Source organism: Oreochromis niloticus, linkage group LG7, assembly GCF_001858045.2.
Source record: "Oreochromis niloticus isolate F11D_XX linkage group LG7, O_niloticus_UMD_NMBU, whole genome shotgun sequence".
NCBI classification, from domain to species: domain Eukaryota; kingdom Metazoa; phylum Chordata; class Actinopteri; order Cichliformes; family Cichlidae; genus Oreochromis; species Oreochromis niloticus.
In genome coordinates this window covers 28,627,249-28,641,116 of record NC_031972.2, presented here as the reverse complement: position 1 = coordinate 28,641,116, position 13,868 = coordinate 28,627,249, and the positions used below count along the sequence as shown (strand labels likewise).

The window sequence follows — 13,868 nt, the reverse complement described above, 5'->3', positions numbered from 1 at the left end:
GGTTTACCATTTGATAGACTAATAATAATCATAAAAAACAGATTAAGAATAACAGTAATTGTTAGTTGCATCCCTGATCTGTACCAACAAAAATAAAGCAACCCGAGAGTCCAAAATTAACAGTTAGCATATACAACTGACAATGCAAGCTCTCTAATTTTCATTGTTTGAGAGATACTCAGCCCCCCCCCCCCAAACACACACACGCACACGCACACACACACTCAATTGTAGTTGTGTATTGCGCTAGATGTTTGTGTGAAAACAAGCCAGACTGAGGAACGTGTTGAGCATTGAGTAACATTTCATGGCCCATTTGCTGTGGTCTGCAGAAGCTCCTTTACTGTATGTACCATAGAATGGGAGGAGGTTGTGATGAGCCCACAGTGGGCACTCACTGGTGCGTGAAGGGGCCCTCCGTCCCGCTCTCCTTCTCTGTCTATCCCTAGATTTCTCCCGTACTGTTCTTCCTGTTTTCTGAGCAGAGTTGTGCATGTATTTGTAATTGTGTCTGTATGTGTGTGTGTGTGTGTGTATGGTGTCAGAGACCTGTAATCAAGAGTCACTGCACATAAAGGGACCTCCAGTCATTAAGGAATTAGTGGGAGGCTAACGGCTTGTTTAGAGAATCAATTAGCTTAAAATGTGGACATGTGGGCTCATTTTCTCACACAGCTCTATGAGGGAAAGTCAAGGTTATACATTCTGCCTCTAAAGTTAACTGACCCCTTATGCCTCTAAAACTACAGTGGTCCTGTGAGACTTTGTGAATCCCAAGATGTGGATGATCTTATAGTAAAATGACAATGGGAACATTTACCTTCTATGAGGTACACATTTTGACTGTGAAGGCAATATTAAATTGCAGTAAACATTTGATTAAACTGCTCAGAGATTTTAGTTTGATGTGGGCATTCATTACCTAACACATACAGACAGTTTCTTTTGCATGCTGATATTTAAAATACATCATCTCCACTTCCACTTAAATATGCAACAAGATGGTCTATATATCTCAGATTTGGGAAATTCTTTCACACATATATACTCTGATAATTTACAACATTAACTGACAGGTGAACTGATAAAGATCTAATTTTGTTACAATGCAGCGCTCCGCTATAAAACTTTGCATCCTTGAAGGTCAGCACTTATGTTGACATGTATGGGAGACAACATGCAGTATGAATATTTCAGACCAAGAACCCCAACACATGACAATTACATGAATTACCATAAATGTTAACATTACTGATCTACACTACTACAAATAAAAAGACAAGCAACTGGGGAGTCTTCCTCTCGGGATATGCTGTCTGAAAACAAACTGATGGTGTTTAGCTTCACACCTCCTCAGACAGGTCCATGCACACCGCTCTGCTGAAACCTGACTGGTGGGCTCTGCGTCATTGATGCCCGCCTAGTAACATCTGTGCTGACTTTCAACACTTACTAGAGCAGCTACATTTGAAAGACAGTATTTACCCACATGCTGATGCCCTGTGACATACACGCGAAAGAACGTGTGTGCAACTATTATGTTGTGTTCACTCACAAAAGCATAATTTGGAGATTCTGTGGATTATTTGTTTTGAAATTTTAACTGTTTTTAGAGTTTGCCTTTTTTTCATTTCAGACAATCACATTCTTCAAAACATGAAAAACATACATCCTAATGTGTATTATTTTTATACACATATTTACACACCTTGCATTCAACATATATTCACTGAGTAATGTGTGCTTACCACTATTAAATCTCACTATTTTTTTTCTTTCATTTTTATCACTACAGTTACCACCGCAAATATTACTTCTTCTACTGTGACCTTTATTAGATTAGACCTGGTATGTGATAAAAACAGTTAAACAGGGTAACCACCATTCTGGTCTTCTTACATACAGTCTCAAGTAACCTGCAGCATTTCTCTAATATGATAATACATTTGTAGTTATTTAAAAAAAATAAACAATTATTGTTTGATTTGTTTTATTGATCATTCTTCAGCATAAAGACTACCTGTTAACTCACTTTTTACAGTCAAAATTATATATATATATGAGGTATATAATTTTGTATATAAAGGTATATATAAATGTTAGTGTGAGTCTTTTGCACCTCCTCTTCACTTTGTTGTGCTTCCATGTGACACAATATAGTGACTTGAGAAGATCAAAGAGTATGGCCGATATAGCGGCAGACTTTTGAACCATAATGCTTCTTAAGCCCACAGAGCCATTAACATTGTCTGCCTGTGGCACTGTTACTGCCTCCTTAGCTGCTCATAAAAGCATGAATGCAAAAAGAAACACAACTTCTAAGAGGCACTGGAATGTTGGAAAAATAAATTTATGGGTTTTGTTTCGTGTAACAAATTAAACCTGTTGCGATAATTTAACCTAAGAGTTAATTGTTTACAGAAGGAGCGGTTTTACTGTTTTACAGTCATGTTTGTACATTCTGTGGCTAAGGCATGAGATGCATTGCTAATTTGACAAATGTCCCAACAAAGTATAACAATGGCTTCATTTCAAGGACAGCTTTGAAAATTACAATATCAACAGAATATCACACACACACAAAAAAGTAACACAAACACAAAGGCAATTAAAGAAAAGATTTTCAAAGATTACACTGGACTGTATGGCTTAATCTCTGTGGAAACTGTGCTAAAGCTCTTCCATCTAAGGTCACTCTATGCTGTGTTCCAGCATATGGAGATAAAGATCCACTAAGAGGCAGGATGCCAGTCATTGTCAGATGAAACACATGCAGGTAATGGTGGGAAAGATCCATTTTTCTTTATGCTAATACCTTCTGACAGGCACAAGCCGCAGTATACGATATACAATAAAAGGTGGACCTACATAAACAAAATCTCTCACATGTAATCAGCAACATAATCTCCATCATTGTTTTTCAGCAGACACACCTAACCTTGTAGCAAAGGTACTTTATGAGTTCCACTTTTAAAGCTGTTTTAGACTCAACATTGTTTGGGAAGCTTTGACCTTTCAGTCAAACAGCAACTGTAAATAGGGTTACAGAAACCTGACTACACAAGGAAAAAAGAATAAGGAAAAAGCTGAAATTCATCATTCAAAAGTCCTTGACCAGTTGATTTTCTTTTTAAATGTACTGGTGCACTGAAAACACAGAAAATAACTCTAAACAGAAACATGCTGAAATGTAAGATCTACAGCTAAACCATCAATGTATTAAGCATTAACTGTTGTTTTGTATTTACTGTGTTTCACAGGCACAAAACTGGAATATCTACTCAAGGTTTTAATAAGGAAATTATGTCCTTAGGTTTTAAGTGAGATCGCCTGCTGTCACAGATAGAGCATAGCAGCTAAATACAAAGGCAAATGGAATAAAATGCAAACAAACTAGCCGAATGCTACTTACTGAAATGTTAAAAAGTGGGTAGTCACAGTTGTATACTATAATCATGCTGAAATAGAGCAATATAAATCATCTCACTATTGAGTTGATTTGTAAATTAGCATGAAATAAAACAAAACACCAAATTCTTCTACTGCACCGCTGTTTTCTAACTAGAAAACTGTTTTTTGCATCCACATAGTTTATATATAGCATAGTATTTCCCTTTAAATTGTTATCCAATAACAAAATTATCATTTAAAAAAAGATAACTTGTCAAGCAAGTTAACAGAGATGTGGTTTTCTTTTTCTTTTCAAAAGGATCAGCATGTTTTGTTGCAACTTTCTTACTAAAAAAAAATGTTGATGCTAATCTAACCAGCAGATAAAGGATTTTAGCAGTCAATATGAATGAATTTTGAATACATTATGTGGGAAAGCAAAAATACATAAATAAATAAAAGCATTTTTTAAAAAACAGGAAGTATTTCACAATGATATATAAGCTCTCGCTTAATAATGCTTCTCACTCCCACCCACGATGCATTTTGAAGGCTTTTGGCAAGTAGAGTGAAGAGTCTATTTCTGTATATTTGTTAGTCTGACCAGGTTTAACACACTGATGATTTTTTTCTGTCAACAGACTATTGAATGTGAGGAATTACTGATTTGGGAGGAACAAAGAAAACAGATACTATTTCTCTTGTGTAAGCTATACATTTCTTATAAGTTGATCATTCATGAATATAAATAGCTCTTTTTATCACAAAAACGGAAATAAGGAGCACTTTGGGCCAATTTGCTACATGTGTTACATGTGCCGCAAGTAATAACTTGGAAGGATGTTCCATAGATAATGACACATTTTGATTTTGGACGCCAGCATGGTGGATTTTAAGTCAAACAATCAAGATGTGATTAAAGTTTAGACTTTCAGTTTTAATTCAAGAGGTTTAACAAAAGTATTTCATGAAATGTTTAGGAATTACAGGAATTACAAGTTTTATATGTAGTGCCTCATTTTCACAGAATCAAAAGAGTATGGATAATTGACCAAGAAGTATTGTTATGGCCAGCTGAAGCCTTTAATTTCTTTTTCTTCACAGAAGATAAGGAAATAGTTGCAGAATTATTTCCTTTTGGAGAAAAAAATACCATCACATCTCACCAAGTGAAGACCATTTTCAAGGAAGTAGATGTCAAAGTTTACATTTAAAAGACGCCATCATGAATGTTAATACAGAGGGTTTCTCCAAGTTGCAAACCTGGTTACCAGAGGAAGGTCAGATTGAACTTTGCCAGGAAATATCTTATCTAAATCTAAAAGAACCTGCCCAGATCTGGAAAAAAAATCTTTGGACATATAAAATAGATAATCAGTAAACACTAGTGAACACTTACTGACTGCTCACAGAAGGGGAAGAATATATTCTGAAGTATACGGGTTTCTACTCTTTGCTCATATTTAATCTATGGAATCCAAGAGTTTCTTGATGCAAAGAAAAAGAAATGGTTCTTGAATCACCAGTCACCTAATGTAAATTCAACAGAGAATGTCTTTCAGTTACTAACACAAAAATGATCATAAAGAGATCCACAAACAAGAAACAACTGGTGGCTATAGCAAAGTTGTGCTAGGGCATCTGAAAGGAGGAAACAGCATTTAGTGATCTCCATGTGTTGTTCACTTAAGCCAGTAATTGACTGCAAAGGACTTTTAGTACATAAAATAAAAATAACCTTTATCAAACTCCTTTTGACTATCAAAAAAGATTAAACAATAAATACCTCAATGGTAAATGGAATACACACACACACACACACACACACACACACACATCTCTATCTAGATAGATAGATAGATAGATAGATAGATAGATAGATAGATAGATATGAAACACACACACATTAAAAAGTGTTCTAAACAAGCAAAGTTGGGAAAGGGTTTAAAGTGAAAGGGGAATGAGGCTAGTAATCCACTGAGTGCCTGTAATGTAATGAATCAGCCCCACTTAGTGGAGTCCATTTGAGGAGGAAGGCTCTATAGAAAGTAAGTGGGGAGGTGGTTCTACTGGTGTACTGGCATATTGGAAGGAAAGTGTGTTATGGAAATGAAACTTTGTGAAAGTACAAACATTGGTAACTATAGCATTACCAGACCAGATAAACAAGGACTCAGATTTCAATGTGACCACAACTTTCTGCAGTTGCTAACTGTAATGATCCACTGCATCAAATGCTTTATAGTAAAGCCCAAATATGTATGTATTTATTTATTTATCTGAAAGAAAGCTGGTGTAAATGTTTTCAGGGGGGCTTAGAATGCCCTAATCCTTTGCTCACATACAACACACACACACACACACATGCACACACACACACACACACACACACACACACACACATGCTCAAACACATGCTGTTTTTCTTTTTCCTTTTTTCTTCTCAGCCTGCATTTATCTGCTTTTCTAAAACAAATTCTTCTCTGACATTACATCAAGAATGATGCCTCTTTTTTTCTCCTTTGAATGTTAAGTTTCAAATGAAAATATAGGTACATGCATATTGGAGACATAGTTATTGACCTGGTCATTCAAAACCGTCTTTTTTATATTATTATGATATTTTTAATCTGCATTGGTAGCAATGCAGTTTACATAATGCATTGTCATTTGAAGTGTCATACAGTTAGTTTTTTGACAGTCAGTCATTTTTTAGGACTTTTCATCTTCTTCTTCTTCTTCTTCTTCTTCTTCTTCTTCTTCTTCTTCTTCTTCTTCTACTTATTATTAATATTTTTATTATTATTATTGTTATTATTATTATTATTATTACTACTTTATTATTAAAAAACAGGTTGGTCTGCCTGAGTTGTAAAACAGTAGTTGCAAACTGTGGAACACACAATTTTCTGTGAGTGTGTGCAATGAAATTGCAAAGATGGGGACCTGGTCTTTGACCACTCCCAAACAGTTGAGTGACTGTAGAGTATCAAGACAGTGGTAGAACAGCAACATGACAGACTCTGCCTGCTCTCTGTCTGCTAGCAGTTTACAATTGAATGGGGTCAATTTGGAAATTACATGCGCATGTTTGTTATACTGTGGTAATTAACTGTGCTAAGTTGTCAAAAATTGCAAATCTGTTGCCATTTGCATACACAGAAATTCACATTGAATAGAAATTTGTATTAACTACTGACATTGAGAGTTCAGTTAGAATCACATAGATTTGAAAGAGAACTTGAGAAATGATGTTATTTTTGCAGATTTTCAATTCAGCTGTGAAATGACACTGGTACTTGGTAACTTTGCGATTACATAGGAATAAAGCCTAGAATACAGTCTGATGACAACCAGTTGAGTCGAGTTGAGGGCACAGCTGTCAAGTAGTATTATTTACAAACCTTTGCCAATTTGTCTAAGAGTGATTGCAGTCACATTGAGGTGGATCACGATTGTTTGGAGACAGGTCGCAACTAGTTGTACTTGCCAACAGCAAAAAAAAGTAATAGCAATCGCCAGGCAACCACAAATTTTTCCTAGTCGCAAGGAGATTGTCGTATTATTTTTACTCTAAAGTGACGGTGCCAAGATGAATTTTTTAAGAAGTGTCTCCCTCCTGTAAATGACATTTTTGTCAAGCACAGGTTTATATCATGTTCTTAAGATCTGGTTCCCATCACTGGAACAAGTTAAAAATAAAACATCAAGAATCTGAATGAAAGTACAGTTGTGACACTTGCTCTGCTTCCAGCGCCTCAGAGAGAGGGGTTGTATTATTCATGTCTTCCGTGTTGGTGAGGTATCATGTAGCTGAAGTTGTGTGTTTCTTATTGCCTCTGTGTACAGATCTGATGATCTTTCGCTCTGTCAGGCTGGGGTGTTTAATCCAGGTCAGCTGCCATCTTGCACTGCTGTTTTCATGGCTTGTTAGAAATCTCTTAATTGGTGAATAAGTGTGTGAGCTAAAGTTAGGGAGACAGAGTGTCACAAGAGTCTCATCTGTTTGTCTGGCACTGTGTTAAGGTTTGTGGGGGGAACACAAGACCAGACACATGGCCAAATGTGATGAGTGCTTCTGGCTCTGACACAGTTGACATGGCACTAGAGAGAGCACAGACCCTATGTTCTCCAGCTATGTTCTCCCAAAGGCTGAGCACAAAACCACCCAGCTTTTTGTGTTATATAGATATGTGTCTATCACTACAAATCCAGAGCTTCTTATTCTTCTGACAGTCAATAAGCAATTCATTACAACTTGCCGGTTTGGAAGAGTACTATGACTTAACTTAAGATGCTTCTCACATCTATAAACAGCAGTTGTTGTAGAACATGTTTCAAAGAGTCTTTGTAGCCAGTAGGTTTTGGTCAAGGGAAGGCTCAGGTGGTCACCATGTGAGAATGATTACAAAGAGGTAGCAGTGAGCTTTCAAACTAACTGAGTTATAGGCTTTGAGTCACACAGGCACAATGAAATGTAGTGTAACAAATTACATCCTTCAGAAAATTAAACACTTAAAAGTATGTAATATTAATTCAAAAATTAAACAGCTGTGGCTGTTGTGACTTGTGTTCATATAAGCTACCCTTTTTTTTAATGTTTGAAGTGCCAGAAAGGATTTATTCTTACATTGGCTGAAGGTCCAATAACATAAGCATGTCATATCCAGGATTAATAAAAGGAGAAATATTTCAGTTGACAGATATAATTTCATTTTCTGTTTTGTGATACAGATAAATAAGAATTTGTTTTGAAGCTATGTGGCTAATTATTTTTCTCTTTTCTTCCATTCTCTTTCCTTTGTTTCTTCCACTCTCCTGTAATCATCCCATATGTCTTCTACCTCCATCACCCCTTCTGTTCTTACCAAACAGGTCCCTCATCAAATGGGTGCACTGACCTTCTACCGTTATGAACAGCCTATTGTAGACTACTGCCAGGCCCATCAACCCTTGCGGCTAAACATGGGTTATGAGGGACCCCCACAGGGCCTGGAGGGCCTGGAGGACCTTGGGCCATGTGATAGAGGCACTATACAGACAGTGGCACTGCCAGCCGTGCCCTCTGCTGCCAGCATAGGCGCCCCTGTTCCAGGACCTCGCTCTCCTCCATCGACCCTCAGACCACCAACTGAGGGTCCCATCAGCAGTCCTTTTCCTACTTCTGAGCGTACTGGCACACTCAAATTTGGACGCTAGCGAGCATGGTTAGAAGTGGGGCAAGGGCCTCTCATTCACCATGACTTTGAAATGAAGGGGCAGGCGAGCTGGTTATTCAGTGGGGCCTTGTTCTTAGAACATCGGGATGTGAACTAGAGGACAAAATTTTCAAATTACGCCTGGAGGCATTTATCATCTGACACACACAGTCTCAACCATATACAGTAGGGTGATCATTTTGTTTTTCTTTTCCAAAACAACTCATAGAAAAAAAAGGGTCTCTGACTCAAGGGAGGTTAATTCAGCATATGCCATAAAGAATTACCTTATTTCCAAATCTGATCTTTGTCATATCCCATGTCAGCATCATGGGGCATCTGTTCACAGCAGCAGCAGCCAGCTTACTCTGAGTCAAGAGTGAAAGGGAAAGTGCAATAAACACAAGTTTTCATTCACGACAAGTGAGGGCAGTAACATCAAAGATCGAAGAGATAGAGCATATGAAGAGCAGAAGGCTTCTTACTGTGATTAACATTACAATTTCTACTCACTAACTATTAAGAAAGGTAACATATAATTTCATTAATTACATAAATATTTTGTTTCTTTGGGTGTCATATTTTGTACTGAATTACATTAATGTGCATGTTAAACCAAAGAGTTTACTAATATTTTTTCTTTCTTTTTGCACATAAGGTACTTTAACTAAGGAGATTTTTAAAAGTCAGATGTTCCACTGAACTAGCCTCTGCCAGCTCACATTTATAATTACCACTAGATCCCCGATGATTTCGAATGGACTAGAATTGTCTTAAAGAAATAGAATAATCAAGGGGGTCATCATGTTGACAGTTTATGAAAGTATTTATCATAATGAGATATCACACCTGGCCCTCCCAACGTCAGCTCAAGTCAGTTCTTGTGATCTTAGTGTTGCTATGAAAAACATAATTCAAAGCAGCATAAACTGTATGTTCCATAAATGTATTAAATATATAAAGACCCTTTACACAGATGAACAACAAGTCATTGTACCGTATATGACTATATCCCAGCTGAATAATTCACTATGCTTTAAAAAAAAGGCAATCATGGAAAAACTAAAATAAGAACATTTGAATGAAATGTATTGTACATATTATTGAAAAGGTCTACTTCACTGAAGGTCAAACCACTCTCACTGCCCCAAACAGTCATTTGAAACATTGTTGAGTCAATGTTTGACTTTCATTAACTGGACTACTTGAAGAGCACCATCTTGCTGGGTTGGCCAGGCTTAGGCCATGTGCTCTTCCACCACAGAGAATAATGGTGCCTAGTGGTGGCATGTTGAACCAGCACGTTGACTTCTCTTTGACCTGCATATGATCCCACAGACTATACAGGAGGTATTGTCTGACATCTCAGTTTTTTCCAGAAAGTGAGCCGGAATTAAGGAATGTTTTCTTTTTTTTTTTCTTTTTCCTAATCAGTAAACCTTTGGCCACCATGTTGAGCACTGCTGCTCGTTGACTTATGGAGTTGTTGAGGATTTCCGATACGGCTTGCATGGCCTGTCAAACAATGTCCTCAGTTTAACTCAAGCAGTGCACCAGTTTCCTACATGTCAGTGGTCATACTCTAGGGAGCTGTGGAACTTACGCCTGATCTTCCTACAGAGAGACTGATTGATCCACACATGAAACTGCAAGGGGCCAACATTTCCCAAGAAAGATGATGCATATTCAAACAAATATGCATTGTTTTTGTTTTATTTTGTTTTGGTATTATATTTTTTGGCTTGAAAATTTTTGAGGTGTTCAAAGATGATGTCAAGAAATTCTATAAGACGAATAAAAGGACAAAATCAAATAGAACTTATTTATGGTGTAAATAATGAGTCTTTAAAGATTTAAAAAAAAAAGGTATGAACTTCATTTCTTCTGAAACACAAACTGCTTGTGAACAGAAGAGGAGCCTTATTCACTTTCCAGTGGGAATATATTACTAAGATGACTCGGTGAGGAGGTTCCTACTGTAATGCTCTCGTTGTTTCAATGATAAGTATTTTTCTATCTGCTCCCGTCACTATTCTACCACTCTACCATTAAAAACAAAATATGTTACTGACGTTATTTCTCAAATCCAGTCATTTTACTCAATAACGTGAAGAGGGGAAGATTCTGAGCCCTGTTATTGTGATGTACTTCAAGCGCCAAACTTGACAGAGATTCATATTTTCTGTTCTGCCATCAGGCATGTTGGAGAAGCCATCTCACAGGTGGTAATCAAATAACGTGTTGTTAGTTACATCCATTCCTCTTGTTCAAGAATTTTAACACTATCAGCCATTTCAAGGTCTACTCGGGGAGAAGTGTGATTTTCTTTATACCAAGAGTTTAACTTGTGAAGGATGTTCTTTATAATGTGCCATTATTTTGTTAAATGTTTTATCAAAAAACAAAACAAAACAGAAAAAAAAAAACAACCAACCCAAAATGCTTCATGATATCACAACTAAGAAGGGTTCGGTCCCTTCATGTACAGGACATTGCATTTTTAAAAAAAGCAGTTGATTCGCTCAGTACGGTTGCTTAATAGTGCTGGTGGAGTTTACTTTGTAATAGCAGCTGTGCCAATGTCTTTAAAATGGGAGCTCTCTCAATTCTATCCATGTATTGTCCTGCCTTGCTGTATTATCACCCCTGATAACTCCTTGGCCTGAATTTCATGTCTGCTGCTTGGTGACTCGGGTGAACCTGTTTAACAATGTTCTATTTCTGTCTGCATGCTGATATTTTAGGAAACTGTGCCCATTTAGGGAGGAGCACTGAACCAGAGACAAACAGTACGGGAGATAATTCCTGTCCGGAGTGCCCTAGAACCGGCAGCACATGTCATGGACAACTTCACTGTTTTTAAAGCATCTTGTTTGCTGACCCATTCATGCCCTTGTCTCGACTAAAGTAGAATTCCCTGGCACTGTAGGCTGTTAAATAGAGAAAGAGGTTTGTGTCGAGCACTCACACCGGGGACAGGCATTCCCTTTAATAGTTTCCTGTTAAGCCTAGTACCCTACGCATAGTAATTAATGCAGGTTTCAGAACAGTGATTATAGTTGATTTCAGTCTGAACATAAAGATCAAAGCTTCTTTGCTCTCATGTGTAATTAGAAAATGCAAATACCATCTTTGTATTTCCACAATTAAATCAGCTACTAATAAATGATCAATTGATCATGACTACCTCCCAGATAAAATCAGATATGTTCAGCGGAATGTTTGAATTCTGCTGCCAGTAATTATTCAGTCTTTTGTCCATTTATTTTGCCATCAGAGAGCTGGAAGCACAAGCGGTGCATGCTAATGATGCATGTTTGAGCTGAACTCCAGGACCGTCTGTGCTAGCCCTGCAATGCCAGTAGGCTTTGTTTTCTCTTCTGCTTCATTTGTTTGTGGGTTTATACTACCCGAGTTCCCCAGTCCCCATCACTCTTTGTGTTCGGGCTCAACTCCCCATTGGGAAAAGTTTTTTTCTTCTTTTTTTTTCAAATTTCTCCTTTTTTTCTTCTTGCTTCGGGTGGGGTGAATAAAGGTCTGAAGAATTGCAGTAAAAAACTTTTATATTTCAGTGTTTATGCTTAGAGGAAAAGCTAAACGCACATCTCCAAGGGGACAGGAAAAGCAGGGGAGAAGAGAAGGGTAGACAGAGATGCTGTTTAATAGGGAGAACATAGAGGGACAAATGGGTAAGTGCGAGGACATTTTATTCTGTTACAAGGAAAGCGTTGTGATATATTTTGAATGCTCCAGGGCAGCTTTGTTTCCACTGTAAGAAATGACACAAACAGCTTCAGCCATGCTCCCACACTTGCAACACACATGCAGTCTGTACTCTGTAGAGGCACATATGGCACACAGATTAAGCTACGACATATTTGCATCCTCTGAACTGTATGTATTATGCATGCGCTCATACAAAGATGCACTTTATCTGAAAAGGAATTATCATTTACACTATTACCAGAAATCCACTTCTTAGTCTTTGCTGGAGAAACAATCACAGACGGAGATGTACAAACACATAAAAAGACACGTGTGCTTAATAAAAGGATAATATAGGTACAGCAGGGTTTGACACCCCCATTCCAGTTCATCAAACGGTACAGTGGACTCTAATCCATTACCTGACAAATTGATTTGAAAATTTAATTTCAAGCCAGACATGGTTTTGTAGCTTTCCTTCCTCTGCCATATATTTGTGTCTTTCTAGTAAGCAGCGCTGGGACGTTCCCATATAGCGCACACTCACTCCACAAACAAAAATAAAATAAAAACAAAAAAATTCAAATAAAATAAAGAGAGAAAAAAAAGAATGATGGTAATATTCCTCATTTGCAATTTCTAGATTTGCGTTCCTGTTATTGTTACTCTGTCATTAGTGTTTATACAGAATCAATAACTTCTGTGATGCAAAAGAGAGACTGGAAGTGTTGCTAGTAATTTAGCTTCCCCGCATGTACCCAGAGGGCCTCTGTGTGTGCGCGCGTGTGTGCGTATGTACGTGTGTGTGGGTTTGTGTATCTATAGCAGCACCTACTCCTCTACCTCCTCTGAACCAGCATTACCATTACTGATGTTCAGGCCAACCCGGGCCACATTGATTGTTATTGTTCCATTCTCTTTTACATTAGCAAGAAGTCTTTAACCTATGACCTACATTGTCCTGACTCTGTTTTTCTACCATTGCTCATGTCAGCGGGGACACGGAAAAGGAAGACATGATCATTAACCTCTGTTGGGGAAACACACTTTTTCGTTTGTCTGACAAAGCCCGTTTACACCCCTAATTGGATTTAATGTTGGCACTGCAGAGAGCATGTTTTTTATTTAAATGTGCTGCATTCTTCGCTTGCAGTTAACAGTGCAATGAGAAAGCAAGAAGGAGGAGCTCGAAAGAAAGCAATATCATAATTAGTCTTTGTGTTCCTTGCAGGCCCAAGTCCTTTCCCATGTTTTTTTGTTGCCTCTTAAAATATTTTCCATATAAATCTTTTGATTCCCACCGTCTCCCCCTCATTCATATCCTGCAGACAGCTTCAACTTCTGTAGGTTGTAAATATGCTCTGCATTGTTTTCTTTGGTAGTTGGTTTGTTGTTGATTTTTTTTTTCCTTTTTCTTTTTTTTCTTTTTAATTTCCTTTTTTACTGTAATCAGACCTAAAGCATTTTTGTGGAGACCTGGTCCAAGCGCAAAAATATGGCTCTTATTTGAGTATATTATTGTCAGATAATGTTTTGTAAAAATTTTGATGATGAATAAACATCTAAAGATGGAAA

The 13,868-nt window shown here is 37.4% G+C and overlaps 1 protein-coding gene across 2 annotated transcripts in view; it reads left to right on the top strand.

Moving 5' to 3' along the window:
* The window catches only part of LOC100707965 (leucine-rich repeat transmembrane neuronal protein 4), a 103,045-nt gene extending 89,177 nt beyond the window's left edge, over positions 1–13,868 (top strand). The window contains exon 3 of one of the 2 annotated variants that reach the window (XR_003221065.1): positions 8,266–8,383. Coding sequence is in view for 1 of the 2 variants with exons in the window: in XM_005470374.4 (XP_005470431.1) it covers positions 8,266–8,589 (324 nt within the window). In the remaining variant the exon portion in view is untranslated. Of the gene's footprint in view, positions 1–8,265 lie in introns of both variants that reach the window. The other variant, XM_005470374.4, reaches the window with a different exon arrangement.